The 21768-nt window shown below is 39.0% G+C and overlaps 1 protein-coding gene across 2 annotated transcripts in view; it reads left to right on the forward strand.

The window, feature by feature from the left end:
- The window catches only part of CMYA5 (cardiomyopathy associated 5), a 110608-nt gene continuing 88840 nt past the window's right edge, over window positions 1-21768 (forward strand). Inside the window, exon 1 of one of the 2 annotated variants that reach the window (XM_063085345.1) lies at window positions 1-291. In XM_063085345.1, coding sequence (XP_062941415.1) covers window positions 143-291 — 149 coding nt within the window. In that variant the 5' untranslated portion in view covers window positions 1-142. The remainder of the gene's footprint in view (window positions 292-21768) is intronic. The other variant, XM_063085344.1, reaches the window with a different exon arrangement.

Consider the following 21768-nt stretch of genomic DNA (forward strand, 5'->3'; position numbering starts at 1 on the left):
TTAAAGTCGCGGGGGCTCGCCCGGCCCCCGCGCCGGGAACCCGAGCCACCCCGCCGGGCAGGGGCCAGAGGCGCAGTCAGAGGGAGAACACCAGGCGCGGCGCGGGCGGCTCGGGCTCCGGCTCCGGCCCGGGAGAGGCGCGATGGCGAGCGGCAACAGCAACCACGCCGCCGAGAGCTTCCTTGGCTCCGACGGGGACGAGGACGCGGCCCGGGGCCTGGAGACCGAGGAGGAGTCGGAGGGCGAGGAGGACGAGACGGCGGCGGAGTCGGAGGAGGAGCCAGACGCCAGGTAGAGTGAGCCTCCCCCCCCCCCCACGGCCGCAGACGAGCGCACGGCCCAGGCCCCGCAAGGCTGCCTCCTTTTCAGGCAGCACGCCGCGCCCTCTCCTGCTTCTCCTCTTTAACCTCTAGAGTTCGGGGAAACCTCGAGCTAAGCGCTTGCTGTCTGGCGCGCTGCCTTTTTAGAGAACTTGAAGGTGAAGGTGCTCGCTGTCGGTTGGAGTGACAGGCCCGCCTGCAGCAAAGTTCACTCTTCCTCCCCCGGGCCCCCATCTCCATGTGACTTGCTGCTCTTGCTTATTCCTGGGGATTTACTTAAGGTCCTGCCTAACTGCAGAAATGTGCTGGACTGCTTACAGCTGGCCCAAGGAGCAAGCGCAGTCCTGAAAGCCTGAAGTAGACGGGGTGGGGGTGGGGGCGGAGGCGGAGGCAGAGAGGGCCGCTCTGGTAGCTTCAGGTGAACGGCGCTGTTCTGGGTGCCTAGCACTGGGCTATAGGTTGCTATAAGGGGACTTTATTTATTTTGGTACAAAGGCCCAAAAATTATTTGGAGAAAAGAAACATGAGTTTCAGTAACCCCTGTTCTTGAAATCCTGCTTCTTTTTTAATAGTCCCAAATATCAACGTTTCAGTGAATGTGAATGTGATTAAGTAATATTGTATAAAAAGATGGGTCTCCTTCCGCTTTGATCTCCCCTCCCCCGCTTCCTTAATGTATGCCCTAAGATGAGAATAGTGGAAATCATCTCCTTTCTCTATGGATTTGTTTCTACTTTCACTTGTTCTCGTTGAGCATGGGTGTTTTTATTTTGCCTGAGTGCGTGTCAGTCAATAGATTTGGGCTCTTCCTAAATCTGTTCATATCGATAGAGAGGCTTCTGCGGTGGCAGATGCCTACTATTTCAGAATGTCCATCTTACCACAGTTAGAAGTGCTGCCCAGCCAAAGCCAACAGAGCTGAAGCTGAACAAGTAGCCTACAGAGTAGCATTGATTAGGTCAAATAATCAGGCAGAGAAGTCTTGAATCAGTTACATGTTTACCAGCAACTATCAAATGGGAAGGAAGCAGGACAGCCTCTGCCCTCAAGGACTTTGTGGAAAAAGTTAGGGAGAAATATGGGGAGGATGAGACGATGTGCTATAGGGTGAAGGGGAGGACTGACCATGGGCACTGTGGAAGGTCAGAAGAGAGAGTATAGAGCTGGGACTTCCTTGAAGCAAAGGGCATGAGGTGGGCCTTTCAAAATGGTGGAGAGATGCATAAAGGAAGAGCAGAGGAGAAAGCACCCAGGGGAAATGGAACAGGGAGTAGCAGACCTGTGATTCTGGGGTGGTATTGAGAAATAGAAGTCTCAACCCCAGCCATCATTGTAATCTTTTTCCCTTAGTGGTGTCTGGGATCCTCATATTCTTGCCCAACCAACATTGCACCCAAGAGAATCTAAAAACACATTTGCACTAAAATGTAAGCAGCTGACAATTCAAAGCACCACTTTGGGTTTGCATTGCCCTTTGTCAAAGGTCGAGACCATCAGGTAAAGATAAGATTTATCTAAGGTAAACTTCAGCCTGCTCTGACTATAGATGGCAAGGTAAGACACCAGGGAAGGTGGTCAGAATGAGTAGAGTGGAGGGAAACATGAGAGAATAAGGGAGGGGGTGACGGAGGCCTTGAAAAACCATTAGATTTTTAATTTGATGACATGGGTAACAAGGAGTCAGTAAAATTTCTGAACAGGAGCTAGGATAACAGACTGGTGTTATTAGAAAAGTAGTCTGGTGAGCAGATTGGGAAGTTGGGTTTTGGGAGGGGTTGGGTCAGGGAGGCAGTAACAGAAAGAGAGGAGATATCTAGGGCTTGGACCTTGATGGGGCAATAGGAAAAGAGATGGTACCTGTAGCTCGGTGTAGGGAGAGGCCAGTGGGGAGGCACTCCTGTGAAACTGGGAGTCTCCAAATCACTTCTACCTCAGATTGTGGTCAGGAATCAAGCCACTTTGTTGTACATGAGTTTTCAAATATGGCTTGAAGTTCTATTTTCTTCTGAGACTAGAGGTGAGAACTTGGCATATTCTCTAATGGATGGAAGGTGAGAATGACATCTCATCATTCTTCACCCCTTCCTCTTGGCTCTTCCAAGAAAGTTTTACAATTAAAAGAGGGCTTGCTCACTCTGTGCCAGGCATGGTGCTAAGTGTTTACATAGGTTGTCTCATTTTAAACCTTCCCATCAACATTATTAGATGATTATACTGTTACATACAGATGAGGAAACTGAGGCTTCACATAATTACTGAGGGTATAAGGCAAGAAAATGTAAGAACCAAGGTGTGAGCCTTTAGACTTTTACCACCTCCAGTCCTTTTAAGGAGACCCTTCCTTACTACAGGTAAAATTGGGATGGGTCCAATCTAGTTCCTACTTTGAAAGTTTATTAGGGGAAAAAGAAAGACTGCATCTCTTTGAATAGTAGTGGGAGTTTTTCCCCTTCTTGAATGGAAAAGTTGTCTCTACATTTTCTCAGAGGTCAGAACCATTCTCAGAAGCTGCATTACAAACTAATTTTGTGGTTTTCTTTCAATTGAGAGGCACATAAAAGTGAAAAAATGGTAGCCTAAGTAATAATTACAGAATGATTGGTTATTGCATTCTACTTGATATAATATTATTAAGCCATTATTAAAATGAAGATTCTAACAATATGGAAAATGTTTATATTGAATTTGAAAAAAAGTTTCATAGTACAATTTAAAATGATCTCAACCATAAAATAAAAGATGTATTGGAAAAGGCTTGAAAGGTTAATAAAGGTTAAGTTAAGGTTAACTTAATAAAGGTTAACTTTAAGGTTAAAAAATGTTAATAGGGTTGTCTCTGAGTGATGGGGTAGTGGTTGATTAAAATTTTTTCTTTATACTTACCTTTGTTTTTCAGCTTTTATATGATGAGTATTAGTGCATTTTATTATGAGAAAAAACCTTTTAAAAATTCAAAAGACACAGGATAATTTGCTTGTAAACTTTCCTTTACCCTTTCAGGTATAACATATAGAATTATCTCTAGATACCTTTCTGAATTGAGGAAAAAATACCCTTTAATTGTAAAAATGCTTTCATCGTGTGGGAAAGCTCATCATTTACAGACACTAATACTTATACTGGATGAGAGAACTACTCTTTTGATATGTCATTTAGTGATATGAATATGGTATGTAACATATGTTTGTATATGTATACATGTATGTGTATATATAACATATATGTGTATATACATGCATACATATATATGAATTCTATTAGCTGTTTGGTCACAGGCAAATTCTATCCTATTGGAGCCCAGTTTTTTCATCTGTAAAATGATAGTAATAATTCCTAATTCATAAATTGCCATAAGGATTAAATAAACTATATGAATGTGTGTAGGAGTGCTTGACTCTTAGTAGGTTTCCGGTAAGTTTTGGTTTCTTATATTCCTTCAGGTGACTCATTATTGGCAGCAAAGCTCTATCTTCTGCCCACCGTTCATCAGTGAGGGGAGAATGATGGTCTCGGTTTTAAATATGAGCAATGATCCTATTCCACTTTGGCTTACCTGTATTCATTCATTCACTAAACATTCATGAAGTGCCTACTATTTGCCGAGGACCGTGAAAGGTGCTGAGGATGCAAAAATTACTAAGAATTCATCACTGTCCTCAAGGTGTTCACATACTAGATGGAGAATCGTAAAAACATAATTATATCGTTAACTGTTAGAAGAAATTTAGAGAAAAGGTCCACATGAAGCACCTCTAAGTAGGAAGAAAGTCTTAGGATCCACACTACTTAGAAGGGTTGGAGAAGGCTTCACCATTGGAGCGTGGTTTTGAATCATAATGAAGTACTCCAGAGGGCTTGTAGTTTGTGCATATCAAAAAAGGATTTTAGTGTTGCTAAACCTTCATAGAAGATCATTTGTAAAAGGCAGATCTATAAAACCCACAGGATTTTAGAGCTGGGAGAGGCTTTAGAATTATTTATTTCCAACCAGTCCTTTTACAGATTCAGAAACTGTGTCAGGGGACATTTGCTTAAAGTCACAAAACTTTTTAGTGGTAGAATTAGGACTAGAAACCAGGCGTCTGGACTCCAATCTAATATTCATTAATTTGTTTATTCAACAGATATTTATTGAATTCCTATGATGTGTCAGGCACTTCCAAGGCAGAAGGGGGTACAGTGTGAACCAAATGAGCAAAGTTTCTGCCGCTCTGAAACTGACATTCCAGTTTGGGGAGACAAATAAATAAAAAGAAATATATAATATGTCAGGGGGCAAGGAGTTATACAAGGACAAATACTGTAGAATAAAGGGATATGGTGTTTTGGATAGGGTGATGAAGGAAGTCTCTCATAAAGTGACACTTGAGCAGAGACTGAAAAAATGAGTGTTCTAGGCAAATGGAAGAGCAGGTGCAAGGGCACTGAGGCAGGAATGTGTGGCTTGTTTGAGGAACACAAGAAGGTCAGGTTGCTGAAGAAAAGTGAGCAAGGGAGAGAGTGGTCAGGGGTGAGTCTCAGAGAGTTGGGTTGAAGATCATGTAGGGCTTTCTAGGCCATAGTGAGGACTTGGAATCTTATTCTGAGTGAAATAGGAAGCTGTGTTCTGTTTACCATACCACTCAGGAACTCAGGATTAAAAACAAGAAGAAAAACGTGGTGATTGAAGTATTTCTTTAAATAATAAGCACTTGGAGGCTGGCCAGTTAGCTCAGTTGATTAGAGCTTGGTGTTACAACACCACGGTCAAGTGTTCATATCCCTATACTGGCCAGCTTCCAAAATATAAATGATTCATTAAATAAATAACAAGCACATATATATTCATATTTTCATTCAGCTAATATTTGTTAAACAGGTACTATGTGCCAAATATCACTAAATGTTTCAAACTCATACTCTCCCGTATGGAGAGAGGTATGTAAATAGACACTTGTTACTTTTGTATTTTTCTTTTCTTTTTGTTTTTTTAGACCTCAAAGCCTAAAATATTTATTTATTTATAATTGTAACATAGTTACAATATCTGTGGAGTACAGAGTTGAATATCAATACCTGTGTGCAATATACAATGCTCAAATCAGAATAATTAGTATTTTTCATGGCCCTTTACCAATTCCTCCTTTATGCCCTTTCCTTCTCCCTTTCCCACCTCAATTCTGCTCTCTCCTTTTGAAAGTTCAATGTATTATTGTGATTGTTGTATCTTTCTTTCTTTTTATTTATTCGTTTATTTTTTATTTCCCACTTGTGAGTGAGGCCATTCAGTATTTCTGTTTCTGTGTCTGGCTTATTTCACTTAACATAATTTACTCTAAGTTCATCCACGTAGCTGCAAATGGCAGTATTTCATTCATTTTTATGGAAGAGTAGTATTCTATTGTGTAAATATACCACATTATATTTACTTATACTTCCTTATCCAGTCGTCCAATGATGGACATTTAAGTTGGTTCCAACTCTTGGCTATTGTAAATAGAGCTGTGATATACATGGGAGTACAGGTATCTCTTCAACATGATGATTTCCATTCCGTTGGTTACATACGAGCAGTAGAATTGATGGACCATATGGCAGTTCTATCTGTACTTTGAGGAACTTCCATACTGTTTTCCATAATGGCTGCACCAAGTTACAGTCCCACCAACAGTGTAGGAGGGTCCCCTTTCTCCGCATTCTCACCAGCATTTGTTATTCTCTGTCTTTCTGATAATAGCTCGTCCAACTGGGGTGAGATGGTATCTCAATGTGGTTTTGATTTGCATTTCCCTGATGCTGAGTGATGTTGAGCATTTTTTCATGTGTCTGTTGGCCATTCGTATATCTTCCTTTGAGAAGTGCCTATTCAGCTCCTTTGCTCATTTTTTAATCTCGTTATTTGTTTTTTCACTGTTGAGTCGTTTGAGTTCCTTGTATATTCTGTATATTAATTCTTTGTTGGATACCTAGTTTGCAAATGTTTTCTCTCAGTCTGTAGATTAGCTTTTAGTTCTGTTAATTGTTTCTTTCCCTGTGCAGAAACTTTTTAGTTTGACATAATCCCATTTGTTTGTTTTTCCTTTTGTTGCCTGTGACTTCTGTATTTTTCTGACTGTAAACCAATGAAGCCCAACTCTTTTAGCCTTTCCCACAAATTACTTAGAAACTTTTCAGCATTTTTGTCTTGGATCACTCTCTGTTGGCCAATTTAAATTCTCTCTTTAAGCACAGAGGATTTTTGCCACCGAAGTACCCAGACTTAAAAATCACCTTCAACTGAGGCTTAGCCAGTGCCTGTATAAAATAGGTCTAAGTTGATAGAATTAAAATTATTAGTGACATTCACATTTAATTAAATGTTGTAGGAAACAACCTTTCGGAAGGTGAAGGGAGTTTGCAAATGGTTTTTGTTATCTGTATGGAGCACTCTGTTTCCATATATCTATTTATATGGTATCTCCCACTGATGTGCTTACCTAGGTGTTTTGATAAGGGTGTTATTTGAGCCAGCCCTCTTCTGAGGTCAGTGGAAAGAGCTGGGGATAGGAGGGGTGACTGCTCAAGATGCCAGAGGGAGGAGAGAGGATAATACAGAGGCATTTGGAGCCAGAAATTGAAGAGCTATTTAAGGATTAGCTACATGGATATCACATGCCCTTGGTAAGACTTTGACTCAACGTAGAGGAATACAGCAGAGTTGGAATTATTATTATTTTTCTTTAAAACAGCAACCTACTAAAGTATAGGACATATTGACCAATATAATTTTACAAAAAAAGAAAAGTGTCTGGCTTTTTATAAAAAAAGAAAAGTCAGATATTCTGAACACATAATGAATTCCTTGACTTCATTCAAACATTATTGTATAACCGAATTTCCTTTCCTACCAAGAAAACTTAGGGAATCAGATACAAGAGACTAGATGTGGTTTTACATGAAAATAATTTTTAGTTTAGTCCACCATTATATCCAATAGAAATATAATGCAAGCCACATATGTAATTTTTTGTTTGTTTGTTTGTTGGCTGGCTGCTAAGGCGGTCTAAACCTTTGAGGTTGCAAATAAATAAATAAATAAACAAATAAACCTTTGAACTTGGTGTTATCAGCACCATACTCTAACCAAGTGAGCTAACTGGCCAGCCGTCACATGTGTAATTTAAAATTTCCTAGTAGTTACATTAAAAAAGTGAAAAGAGACAAGTGACATTAATTTTAATAATATATTTTATTTAACCCAATATCCAAAGTTATCATTTCAGAATGCAATCAGTGTTAACATTAAGAAGCCACTTTACATTATTTTGTACTAAGACTTTGAAATTTGATGTGCATTTTACTCTGACAACACATCTCAATTCACCCTACCTAACCACATTTCAAGTGCTCCATACCAAGTGTGGCTAGTGGCTACCGTATTGGACAACACAGGACTGATAATACCTAGAAATCTGTTAGCTTTTTTGGAATCCATAGAACTGCCCCATTGGTAATGAATTCTATATGCCAGGCTCTATGCTAGATACCAAGGACATAAAAATGACTAGATGGCATAGTTGGTTCTCTCAAGGAGCTCACAGTCTGGTGAGGGAAAGAAGTTAACTCTAACATAATGTCATAAGCATTACACTAAGGGTATTAACAAAGGAAGAGGGAAGAGACATTCTTTCTAAAACGAGATTTAGAAAGGTTTTGTAGAGTAACACTGTAGCTGAGCAGGATAGGTATTACAGGCGCTTTATGTGGTTAGATATTCCTTTAGTGCCTTTTCCCAGCTCTTGTGCTGCTGCTAATTGCTGCCCTGTCTAAGCTTTCTTTTTATCATCCAGAATCACTCAGGATTTTCCAGGGTTGAGAATATTTGTTGATGGAGTAAGTGAATGATGTGAGTAAGTGAATAAGTGAGTGAATGAATGTCAAGTCATCCAGATTTTTTCAAGAAGGGAGTTTAGTTGGGATGTTGAACCTGATAGATCAGGTAGGACTTCATTAGTGGTTGGCCATTCATTTACTGGGGATTGACAATGCCCAGTGACTGTGGAAATACAGTAGCTTGGAGGGGACAGTGATAAGTACTGATGGATTGTTCAATTAAAATATCTGTAGTCATCATTCCCACCTTCTGTGACCTGTTGGAAAGCTGCCCCTAGACTGACCCTTGAGCTAAATCATAAATGGAAGGTTGAGAGTAGGCTTTGTTTTTTTTCCCAGAGAAAAGTCCCCTATTAAGGCAACCAGAGTAGATTCAGTTCCAAAATTCCACATCCTAATCTGATAAAATCCAAGATATGTGGTAGGATTAATTGATGCTACTATTAATTCTACCAAACTCTAAATGCTCAAAGCCCTCTCATGGGGCTGTTACTATGTTTTCTTTATTTGGGTATGCTTCTTTTTAAGAGAAATCCACATGTTGAACAGAACACTGTTATATACCATAAATATATACAATTTTTATTTGTCAATTTAAAAAAAAAAAAGAAATTTACATTCACCACGAATTTCCTCTGAATAGCTGAGGAAATAGCTAGGGCACTTAAAATTGTTGATTTGTAAGTAAAATTAATTTCCTCCATTTTCAGAAATGTATCTACTATACGAAAAGAGGCTCTTTTATTCAACAATTATATATTGAGGGCCTACTGTGTTCCAGGCATTGTAAACATGTGTGAGGAAAACAGGTAAAGTTCCCGATCTTCAAAGTTTGGCCTCTGGGGAGTGCAGACATTAAACAAATAATCTACCACATAATTAGCTGAAATAAATGCTCTTGGTAAACTGAACTGGTCCTGGGGAGCCGAGGTAGGCGTCTGCTAGGACCCTGGTTCTTCAAGTCCCAGTCCCTGAAGCCTCCTTGTTCATTCCTTTGGGAGTTTTCTGTCATTCCCTCTTGCTAGTCCTTCTGCATTTGCCTACAGCAAAATGTTTCACTGTCCTGTGGTGGGAGTCTGGCAGGAGACCCTGGCTGCTGGTGACACTAATCCTAGAAGGGACCTTAGACGTCATTTCTCTGGCTTTCTTATGTTTCTAATGAGTGAACAGAGGCCCAGAGAAAGAAAGGAAACCAATACTCAAAGAACATCTAGCGTATTTCAAGCACTGCCACTTGTTAGTTTGAGTAATTTTTTGCAATGACTCTATGATATAGGCATTGTTTCCATTATCATTTTATGGAGGACAAAATGGAGGCTTAGCAATATTGAGTAAGTTACTTAATTTCAGACAGCTAGTAAGCATCCTAGCTATGATTCTAACGCTAGTCTAAGGACAGAGTCAGTCTGGAACACTCATGAGTTCAGTGCTCAAGACTATGTATAAATATATACCACAATCTGTTCTTTATTAGCCAGTTTCTTTTTTATTTGAGCATATAATTACTATTTTAAAATAATTATTTTAATTTACATCAAAATTAAAAAGCAAAAGCATAAAAACCCAGAAAATTTACAGAGTAGCTAATCCTGCCCAGCACCTTAGCTATATTAAGTTTCCTAACTAGTGGTAAGGAGAGTAGGTCTTGTGTTTAAAAATAGACATTAGGCAATCTAGTGTGATTGCACTGTCATAAGGTCAAAGATAGTAGCACCAAAATAACTTTCTTACATGCTATATGGAATCATGTGACAAATGTTTAATAGGTGTTTACCATAATATGTATAAAATTCAGATCCTATGTTTAAAAGACAGAATTTATATTAGCTTTGGGGTAGTGAACTTTGAAGTTTTTATATCTAATATTTATTTTCTAAGAGGGAAGAGGAGAAGAGAGTGAGACAATAGTCTTTGGCTCTTCTTAGTGTTTTGGGATCCCCAAGAAGGGCTTTAATAAATTCCCTCTTCATTCAGCACCATTTTGGACAGAAACCAGGTTCTAGTGCATTAAAAAACACCTGATAGGATTGAAAAGTGGGTTATCATTGTAGCTCTGCCACTTACTAGCTGTGTGACTTGGGGCAAAATCTGCTATTCAGGTCTCAGTGCAATTGCCACCTTCTTAAAGGGGCTTTCCTCAGCCACCTTGCCTAATGGGCTTAGTTCACTCCCTTCATGTCTTTCACTATTGCGTTATCCACTATTTCACATTGCTCTTCATAGCACCTATCACTATCTGAGACTGTACTTTTTGGTTTATTTACTGTTTGTCACCTCTAGAGTGTAAGCTCATTGAGGGTATTCTCTGCTGTATTGCCAGCTGCTAGAACACTGTGTCTGGTACACTGTAGGTGCTTAAGAAATGGTTGTTGAATGTATAAGTGGTTGGATTTCACCAAAACATTTCATCCCCAGGATCTCAGCTCGTCTCTTGGATTAACACCACTCATATTATCAGCCTCCTAACAAACCATCTTGTTCTTAGGTGCTAAAATAGTAAAGAACGTGGGGAGTGAGGACTGAGAAGTGGTCATTGAACGTGGCAAAATGGGGGAAGATTAATAACTTACAGAAATGGGCCGGCCCCGTGGCTCCACTCGGGAGAGTGCAGCGCTGGTAGCGCTGAGGCCGTGGGTTCAGATCCTGTATAGGGATGGCTGGTGCACTCACTGGCTGAGCGTGGTGCGGATGACACCGTGCCAAGGGCTGTGGTCCCCTTACCAGTCAAAAGAAAAAAACTTACAGAAACATGAACACTTCTGAGAGGGTTTATAGTTTAGACCTATCAGCATGTATTTAGATTGTATTCACTTTCGAACAGATCCCTTCCAATACAAAATCTGTGATACTCTCCTGGGAAAAGAGGACACTAGAAAAGGGAAAGTGGAGGCTTAGAAGAGGGGTGAGAGGGCACCAAGGCAGGCTGGGCACTGCACTTGTGCCTCAGTCTGTCCTGCTGACAGGAGCAAGCTGAGGAGATCACCTATGAAGAAGCTGCAGAAAACAACTTGCTGCAAACCTTGGGCCTCAGGTCCCTGATAACTCTGGGAGGGAGTGACATTATTATTTCTCCTTGCAGAATCCAGCATACAAAATGGGAGAGGCATATACAAAGTTAGCAGTGTTGACATACAAATTAAAATAGCCCGATAACCAAACATGTAGCTAAATCGGTAATAAAATTAGGGCCCCTCTTCATTTAATATCGTAGTGGAGTCCCTGGACACCAACTTAAGTTGGCAGAGAGATGCAGGGTAATATAGCCTCTGTGGTTTCAGGACCAAGGCAGAGAGGACTGCTGGCATCAGAAAATCAGGGCCTTGTCATCTGAATCACTTACCAGAATCAGTGGCTGACTTTATTTATGAGGAAAATGGCAAGAAAGGCAACTTCTTAGATTTTTCTTTCTGTTTCTTTCTGCTCCAGTTCATACTTGCTGTTCAACTTGCAAAAGTTTCCACTTGTCAATCCCATGTTTCCCTAGACTGAATTTGTGTAACAGTTAAAAATCATGAATTCAGAAACCCAGGCTTTAGTGACAACACTGCCACTGCTCAGGTTTCAGTTTGCCAGTAAACCCTAATGCAAGTTATTTTCTCTAGGTGAGAGGCGCTGCCTTGTGTTCCAGAGTCTTCATCAGTTAGGGTTTTGAGTTGTAATAGAAGATAACTGTGATACGTTTAAGCAGAAGATGACTTAGTAGCTCATAGAATTATGGGCAGGGTGGATAACTAAGCTTTAAATAGCCAGGAACAACCCCTTAAACCATGCCCCAAAACTGGTCTGATGAATTGTTATAATTCAATTATAAAAAGACAACCCAATTTAAAAATGGGCAAAAGATCAGAATAGACAGTTCTCCAAATATACAAATGTCCAATAAGCACATGAAAAGATGCTCAACATCATTAGCTATCAGAGAAATACAGATTAAAAGAGCAAGAAGATATCACTTTACACCTTCTAGGATGGCATAATTAGAAAGACAGATAGCAACAATTGTTGGTGAGGATGCAGAAAAATCAGAATCCTCATACAGTGCTGGTGGGAACATAAAATGGTGCTGCCACTCTAGATAGCAGTCTGACAGTTAAACAGACTTGCCACTATGACCCGGCAATTCCACTCCTAGGCATATACCCAAGAGAAATAAACGTGTGTATTCACGTAAAAACTTGTATATGTATGTTCATGGCCGCATTATTCATAATAACCAAAAAATGGAAACAGCTCAAATGTCCAGTATCTATTGAATTGATAAAGAAAATGTGGTATATTCGTATAGTGGAATATTATTTGACCATAAAAAGGAACGAAATACTGATACATGCTACAACATGGAAGAACCTGGAAAACATCATGCTAAGGGAAAGAAGCCAGACACAAAGCACCACATATTGTATGATTCCATTTATATAAAATGTCCAGAATAGGCAAATCTATAGGGAAAGAAAAGAGATTAGTGGTTTTCTAGAGCTGGGAAGGAGACGTGGAGGGGGTTGGGGGATGATGCTTAAGGGATGTGGGGTTTCTTTTTGGGGTGATGAAAATGTTCTAAAATTGATTGTGATGATGGTTGCACAACTCTATGAATATACTACAAACCGTTGAGTTGTACACTAAATGTGTGAATTGTATGGCATGTGAATTATACCTCAATAAAGCATTTTTTTTTTTTTTTAACTTGTCTGGTGAAGAAACTTGCCATTTCTGTTGGGCACTGGATGTCACAATTTGTATTGTTGCCACTTCCATACCAGCAGCTCAGTATTGCAGCAATGGTCACCTCTGCTACTGCCAGAGACAATGAGGAGATCTGCCTCTATTTCATTCATCAGTAGCTCTCCAGTCAATCTGGAATGGGTGTGAAGGTAATCACTGGGAGAGCATCTAGCACTGTCAGTTCTGTCTCCCAGCACTCTCAAGGTGGGAAATTCACCAAATGGGAGGAGAGATCAGTCGCTACACTGTCAGAAAAGATGCCAGGTGTCTACTGGATCAGCATGGGGCACTGGGCTAGGCTTTCTTCAGGTTTTATTACCCGATCTTCAGATCTTGTAACACATGATGCAGTTGATTTTGCTTTTTCTATGGATGTACAACATTTTATTTAAACAATAGAACAAGTAAACTAGTTAATATTTTCCTAAGAAGTTTAATTGAAAATATAACAGAGCAGTGAACAAATACAACCAATGAGGTCAAAGTATTTTTTTCCCATTACATAACAGCTGAATCTGACTATTCAGTGTTTATTCTAGCATGGACTTTCCATTTTACAATAAAAACAAAGTCTTTCACTTTGGCCTCAATGTGCTTTGTCTTACACACCTTGGTATCTCTGCTTTGGGATTTCAAAGCTCTGTTGAAATTTCTTACTCTGCTATTATCAGAAAGTTAATTCTTTTAAGCCCTTTAGTCTATATACCCATGAAAATCCCCCTTTGGAGAATTGTGCTTCACCTCACAGGGTGGGCTACTCCGTGAGCCTCAAACAGTGACAAATTCTCTTCTCTGGTAACGTGAAAATGGAGACAGATTTGGTTTAGTTGGCTTCAGAAGAGCAGGGTTTGGGGGACAGGTCTGAAGTTTTCGGAGATCTATTCAACTTTATTTTGATCTTTTCAATAATATTTTGTGATAGTATTGGTTTTTATGTTTGAATATTGTTAAATAGTTAATTTTTCTATTAGTCAAAAAAAAAAAAGATTCTAAATGTACATCTGTAAACTAAGAAGTGGTAAAGAAGAACATTAGCTAAAATTGCTGAGATGGTGTCCAGAAAAAAAAAAAAAAGAACGAAAAAACCCAGATATTTAATGCTAAATAACTATCTGTCAAGGCAGGATGCCCAGAGTATAGAAGGTGGGTGGGGAGGTGACCCCAAATTCAGGAAAAGGGTGGGACCCCACCATAGGTCTGATCACACAGCAGTGTTTCTAAACCTTAAAACAGCCCACCCAGAACAGAGCACCCAAAGGAATGTCTCTGGCTCAGAATTCTGTGATCGCACTCTTTTGTCTAAGGGTCTAAAAGCTGTTTGAACCTATCCTATTGCGCTGGGAGGCTCCATCCTTCATCAAAGCAAGTCATGCCAACAACCAGAGGTAATGTTGTATTGCTTTTCCTACCCCTTTCTTCCCATTCTCTGGAATATAGATTAGAAGAGGGAAAAGCAATAAAATACTTTTTCAGAAAGCCAGGAGACTCTGCCTTTATTCTTGATTTTTCTGATAGTCTCCTTGAGCAATAATTTTCTGTTACAAAGAAAAACTGTGAACTCCAACACAATTCTGTAGACTATGGGGCTGATGGTGCCACCATCTGGAGATAGCTATGTTAAGAGAAAGAGAGAGAGACAGAGAGACAGAGAAAGAGAGAGACAGAGAGAGAGAGAAATACTTGCAGAGAGAAGCAGAGAGCAGAGCTACAATGTGCCTGCGAGGCCTGGACACACTTCCAGCCCTCACATTCTATGAGAATTCTCTATTTCCTTAAAATAAATCTCCTCTATTTAAGCTAGCTTAAAGGAATTTGTTCCTTACCACCAAAATGCCTTCACCCCTTCTTAACATTTCTAACAGCTTTTAAAAATTTCTCCTACAGGCTTTGGCTCCACATGTGCCCTTCCTCAAGGCTAGCCAAAAAAGCCCCCTAAAAGTAGGGTCATGCCCCACATGTCCAGAAATACTTTGTTGTTTTCTCACAATCAGAAATCTTTTGTACATCAATAGCCCCAATAGTGAAACCCAAAGCTACTATTAGTCTTTAATCATCACAACATGCCACCAGAAAAAATTCTAAAACCTGCTACAGATCTGAAAGAACCCACATGCATCCCCACTGCAAATATTTTAAACTCTGTTGAACACAGAGGTAGACCTGAAGAGAGGTCTGTAATGAGCTAACACCAATTTTCGCATATACCATCCAGGTGCTGGTGGTGAGAAGGTTTTGATGCATCTTGGATTGACCTCAAGAATCAGAGTCCCAGACTTTGAGTCAGTCCTAGGGTTGTTAAAGGCTGAGCCCTGGCGATTCTCCCAAATATACCACTAATAGCCGCTTGACCTCTTTTAGCACAGACTCTGAAACATGTAGGTACTGCTATGTGCCTCACAGGCGCACTTGGGGACAGATGGGTATATGAGTGCATAAGGACATCACATGTTCCTAGCAGAGTGGGGCATGGGTGAATGTCACTTTCCTCTGCCCTTCCTTCAGAATGATCAACCAGTACACCTGACTTGAGCAGTTCCATCTCTAGCACTGCTGTTCCCCAGCTACCACTCCTCACCCTGAACCCTTAGTTGAGGCACACTCCCAGATGCACGAATAACTTCTCTTGATTTTTGCTATTTTAATATTAAATGAAAACCAGGGATAAACTCCAGCCTGGACTGAACTTATCTCACTAGTGTCTTTTCTCTAATATCCTTAGTTTTGGTTTTCAGAAAATGTTAAAGCTTTCTTATTAGTGTTTGAGTACATTTTAGGATCATATTAAAATATACTTGTCCTAAAGCCCCGTTGCAGTCACTGTCAGCTTTGAACCAGAATGGGGTCAGGGGTGATGTACCAGTAGCCAGGTAATGTACAATTTGAACGTCTCTCTCAGAATAATTTTAGGAATGGTTCTGGCACTAACGAGGATTTCATTTTACATTTGTATTTGTTTAGAGACTGTAATTTTTCTTTGGAAGATATAATACACACTCATAGGTGTTGACTGAGTGAATGAATAATAAATGAGTGATACAGGGAAGAATAATTAGAAAATGCATCAATTTTGCTTAATTAGACCTTCCAGAGGTAATCATTGTTAAAGAGGTGCCTTCTGCCAATTATTATGAGCTAATCGATACATTAAAGTGGGTTTGTAGATATCCAAAGTTTGGGCTTCATAAGGTTAACTCAGCATTGGACAGGAAAAGGAAGACAACAAACCTATGGAACATTTGTTATTTACCAAGTATTGTATTAGGTATTTTACACATATTTCAATCTAGCTGCCTTATGAAGCAGATATTAGTCTCCCTGTTTAAATGATGATGACCTTCAAGCTCAGGAAAAGAAGGGGCAGTAATGTGACCAGGCTCACACAGTGTCTCAGTCTGTTCGTGTTGCTGTAACAAAATACCTGAGACTTGGTATTTATAAACAAAAGAAATTTATTTCTCACGGTTCTGGAGGCTGGAAGTCCAAGATCAAGGCGCTGCAGATTTGGCGTCTGGTGAGGGCTTGTGCATTCTTGCTGAGTCTTCACATGGCAGAAGGGGCAAAAGGACTGGGGTGCTCCACTCACCCTCCTTTGTAAGGTTGCTAATCCCATTCATGAGGCTGCCATGCCTATGACTGAATCACTTCCCATGCATCCCACTTCTTAAGACCATCACATTTGTTGTCCATCATCAGATGAGTGGATATGGAAACTGTGGCATATCTACACAATGGAATACTACTCAGCTATAAAAAAGAATGAAATACTGCCATTTGCAACAACATGGATGGACCTTGAGAGAATTATATTAAGTGAAACAAGTCAGGCACAGAAAGAGAAATACCACATGTTCTCACTTATTGGTGGGAGATAAAAATAAATAAATAAATTCACACACACACAAAACAAAAAAAAGAACCTGGGGGGAGAAGAAGACATAACAATTACAATTCCTTGAAGTTGATATGACAAACAAACAGAAAGGACATTGTTGGGTGGGAGGGGGAGAGGGAGGAGGGAGGGAGGTTTCGGTAATGGGCCACAATAATCAACCACATTGTATATCGACAAAATAAAATTAAAAAAATAAATAAATAAAATAGAAAGCAGGGGGGGGAAAAAAAAGGAGACCATCACATTTGTGATTAAGTTTCAACATATGAATTTTGGAGGACACTTTCAGACCATAGCACACAGCTAGTAAGTAGTGCAGCCAGGATTCAAACCCAGGCCTCTCTGAGGTGAAAACACTATTTCTAACACTACCCCATGCTGTCTCCATCCCATGGGTTTAGCATTGTGATATATACTAAGATAATGAGGGATGGTTTCTGTCTCAAGAAACTTATTGTCAAGTAGAAGACACATGATAAATACTAATTATAACAATATGAAGTAGCATTTAATAAATACTGTGGTAGAATCATTAGAGAAGTACTCTGCCAGCAGAGAATTTTCATAAGTCTCAAGTGTCATATTTTCTGTAAGGGACTGAGCTTCCTAAGAGCCAGCTGAGTCACACTTTGATTTTCTAAAAACAGCCATCAAGACAGGGCTCACATGGTACCCAGTGGTGATAAGGGCATGGGTAAGAATGTGAGGTACAACACTCCTGACAAGAATGCACAGTAATCAACCTTTCTGGAGGGAAAATTGGCAATATGTATAAAAAGCCTGAAAAAATTACTTTGTTTTTGACTCTCAAATTGCACTTTCTAAGGTGTTATTCTAAGAAAACAAACATACCAAAAAATGTATCTATAAGGATGTTTCTTATAGCATTTTTTATTTTAGCAAAAACTTGGAAACAACATTAATGTTCGACAACAGGGTATTGGATAAATAAAGTGTTATAACATGTGATAGAATGCTATGTTAACCATCAAATATGAAGTTGTAGAATTGCAGTTCTCAAAGTGTGGTTCCCTTTCAAATGGCATCCACAAGGTCAAAACTATTTTCACAGTAATACTAAGACATTATTTGCATTTTCCACCTTTATTCTCTCATGAGTGTATAGAGGATAAGAAGTTCATTGATATTTCTTTCAGATTCTACATTATAGCTAATCTTTTAAAAACTACCATTTTTAAAGTTGTGGTGTGGTATAAAGAAAATATACACAATTATCTGAAAATTAGTCCTCCCTTTTCCAACTATATATCTGTGTGAGACTAGATTTTCTTTATATACTTCTACTAAAAGAACATATCTATGTTTTGAATGCAGAAGCAGGTGTAAGAATTCAGCTGTTTTCTCTTAAACCAAACATTTAAAAGATTTGCAAAAATATAAAAGAATGCCACTCATTTCACTAAATCTTTTTATATGTTTTGTGAAATACATTATTGATGTTGATATGGTTATTATTGTTATTTTAGATGGCTTAATAAAACTCTTTAAATGTCTGTTTTAATAATATTGTAAATATTTAAAAATACAACCCACATAAACAAAAGCTCTTTGAGGGCTTCAGTAATTTTTAAGGGTATAAAGTGTATTTGACACCAAAAAATTTGAAAATAGCTATTTTCAAAAATATTTAATTTTTTTAAAAATTAAAAGACTATTAAATAGCATGGAAAAATGTTCAAAATATATTTTTTAATTAAAAAAAGCACATTATAAAACATACCATTTGTGCTAAAAAAAAAAAGCACATCTTGAGATAGAGAATGAAGGCAATATGCAAATATATTAAAAGTGGTCATCTTTGAGTGTTGAGATTTCTGATTATTTTAATTTTCTTTTTTGTGCTTTTCTGCTTTCCTACATATTCTACAGTGAAATTTATATTTAGTAATTAGGAAAAATTTTTATTTTTAAAGATAGGACCTAAAAATCTTGGACTTTCACCTGAGTTCAACTGAGGAATGGGGGAAAAGTATTAGCAAGAGTAGCCTGTATTATGCTTTTTAAAACACTTTACTGGATCAAATTGCATATCATTTTTTACTGGGTTTTTCTACCTTTCTCTTTCATGGGTGATTAATAAGAGAATATTATGGGAAATTCAGCTTAACTTTTAGAACTGCTAAAGAGATCTAAGTGTTTTAAAGTCTTATAAGAATAATTTTGGAGTTGCAGAGTTTTATAATAAACCCATTTATCTTAACACAGCCCTCCATAAAAATGAATTAAACTAATGAATCTGTTGTGCTGACTTCCAATTTTGAGATTTTACAAGTCAGAAACAGAAAGTCTAGAGCAAACTATTAGCAAGTTATTTCTTAGTGTATCAACAGGGATTTTATTTAATCTCTTTGCTTCTTTTCTCCCTCTGGAATTTTAGAGACTTCCTTTCATGAGTTTGGTTTTACTGTCTGAGTTATGTTTTAGATAAGAGGTTTCTTGTTCTTTTCTAGTGGTGGTGTTCGAACCTGGTGATGGGACTACCAGCTCGGTCTTCTGAGTGTTTCTCACCTGGTAATTGTCAATAACTGGGCTGCTGCTGATCTGCTTTCTTTGTCACAGGAACCAGGCACCCCTGCCACCAACCTAACATGGCAGAATTAAATTAAAGTGTAATAACCACTAATGGGGATAGAAAGACAATAAGAATGTAAAATACCTAGACAGTTGCTTGGAAAGTTGAAGAGGAGAGATGCAAAGTTTAGCTGCCAATACAGGTTTTTTGTTTTTTGTTTTTTTTTAACCAGACTTTGTAAATTGTGTTCTTGAGAGATGAATCTTTCAGGTTGCAGTTCTCCTCCAGTGTTAAGGCCATATGGAGAGGGAAATTAACTGCTTTCAAAAAAGAGATAAAGTTTCCCACACACCCTTTATAGATCATTGGTTTGAAAATAAAGAAAAAATGGAGATTAGGGAATTTTCTAAACATTTTAGCTATGCACAAAAGAATACACTTTTTAATACTGCACTTGCAGAAACCACAAAATTATTACTGTTACTGAGTTATCATCCACAGCTGATCTAGCAGAAAATATCTGAGGATTTGTCGGTCTCTGTAACATCATGATTAATTTTCTTTGGTGGATTTTTGGCAGCATTAGTTTTGGGACTAGGTCGAAATTCAGTGTAGGAGCACTTGGAAATTAAAGAGAAGGTGTGTGATTGCTGCTCAATCAGAATTTTCAGTCTAATCTCCTTCCATCTCGCACTCCTCTGCATGAAGCACAGAAGGTTCTCGAGGATGCTTCTCTCCATAGCTGGAGGGTGCCCTCACTGTGCCTCCAGTGGAATCTCTCCAAGGGTTATCCAGACAGGTCCAGGAGAGCCAACCAATTGCCACCCAAGTCTCTCTGCCGGCACCAGGCAAAAGGCTTCTCCCGCTGAGGCTCCAGGGCTGGGGTATATTTCACTACCCCTGCTCCTCTCAGCAACACCTGCTGGAACGAAGCCTTGTTTTTTTTCCTCTTAAAATGACAAAGAAGAGAAAAACATTGCCATGTAGTAATACTAGGCATATGGACAAACCCTGATTTTATCTAATAGGTTAACTGGGTTTTATTTTTAAATATATTATTATTATTTTCAAGTCACAATGTAAGGGCTGTTTCTCTATTGCAAACTTAGCAAAAATCACTGGAGGGCCACCAAGGAAATCGATCAGATTTCTCCTACTTTTTTGGACTAATTATCTCTCATATTTTGTGCATTTATGGAATTATAATGGTATTAAAAAAAAAAAAAAGTCAGTGGAAGAGCCAGGGAGAAGTCTATCCTGGCTCACTGATTTATCTTAAAAAGATCCCAACCTGACACATTCTATTCAGATGAAGTGCTTTGTCGCTTAGTAACCACCACTCAACATTTACAGGAATTTGACAGCAGTGGCTGGTGTGGTACAGTTCGGCTCTGCGCTAATACCCAGTAACTGTTGAAGAATTCCAGTGCTAAACAGTTAAGCCTGTGTTTAGCTCCTCAGCTGAGAATCCCAGAACACGAATATTCTTACCCTCTATGGTTTTTCATTTATGTCTTCGGCCAAGGTGGCTGACTGTCTTTTCTCACTCTTGGGTCTACCTATCCCAGTGGTTCTCAAGTTGTATATGTCAGAAGACATTTTTGGTTTTAACAACTGGGGATCAGGCACTACTGGCATCTAGTGAATGGAGACCAGGGATGCTACATCTTCAGCACTCAGGACAGCCCCTCCCCCCACAACAAAGAATTATCTAGCCCAAAATGTCAACAGTGACACTGTTGAGGAACCCCCACTTCCCAAGACTACAAATAATTGAGTTGCCCATGTTTTTGTCTGAAGCGGTCACTAAGCTATGAACCAGCCCTGCCATCTCATAGTTCTTTTATTTGATTCTCTGGACCTGGCAACTTTTTGTCCTCAGTTTTCAACGATAGTGGAAAATTTAGAGGATGAGTTTTTATACTTTTCTCTTGTAGATTTAGATATCTGCCTGTGGTTCATGTAACTGAGTCAAAGCCCCAGCTCATGGCTAAGCCCTGAATCATAGATACTCCCTAAGAATTTGTAAATTGATCGCCCATGCTAAAGCCCAAATTAGTCTTTTTAACTCTGCAAAGATTTCTACAATTCCAGAGTTCTGGATGGGTCATGTTAACACCTTTACCCACTACTAGGTAAGTACTTCCTACTTGAAATAAATGGAGAAATTTGTGCATTGGCCCACGTGTAGTATTTTGGCTGGGAAGGAGTGGGGATAGGAAAGAAGATAGTCACTACTTTGAAACCTCCTACTTTCAGATGGATTATTTCTTCATCTGGTCCTGGTTGTAAGGTCAGGCATATGTCTTAGGCACTCAGTGACTCAAGTTACCTTGGCTGTTAATAATGAGCATAAGGGTACTTTAAAAATTTTGTGGAAAAGTAGAAATAAGAGTATGAATCTTTCCATGAACATTTGAAGTACCCTCATATATCTATAGCCCCTCATA

The sequence above is a fragment of the Cynocephalus volans genome, chromosome 2 (genome assembly GCF_027409185.1).
Source record: "Cynocephalus volans isolate mCynVol1 chromosome 2, mCynVol1.pri, whole genome shotgun sequence".
In the NCBI taxonomy this organism is placed as follows: domain Eukaryota; kingdom Metazoa; phylum Chordata; class Mammalia; order Dermoptera; family Cynocephalidae; genus Cynocephalus; species Cynocephalus volans.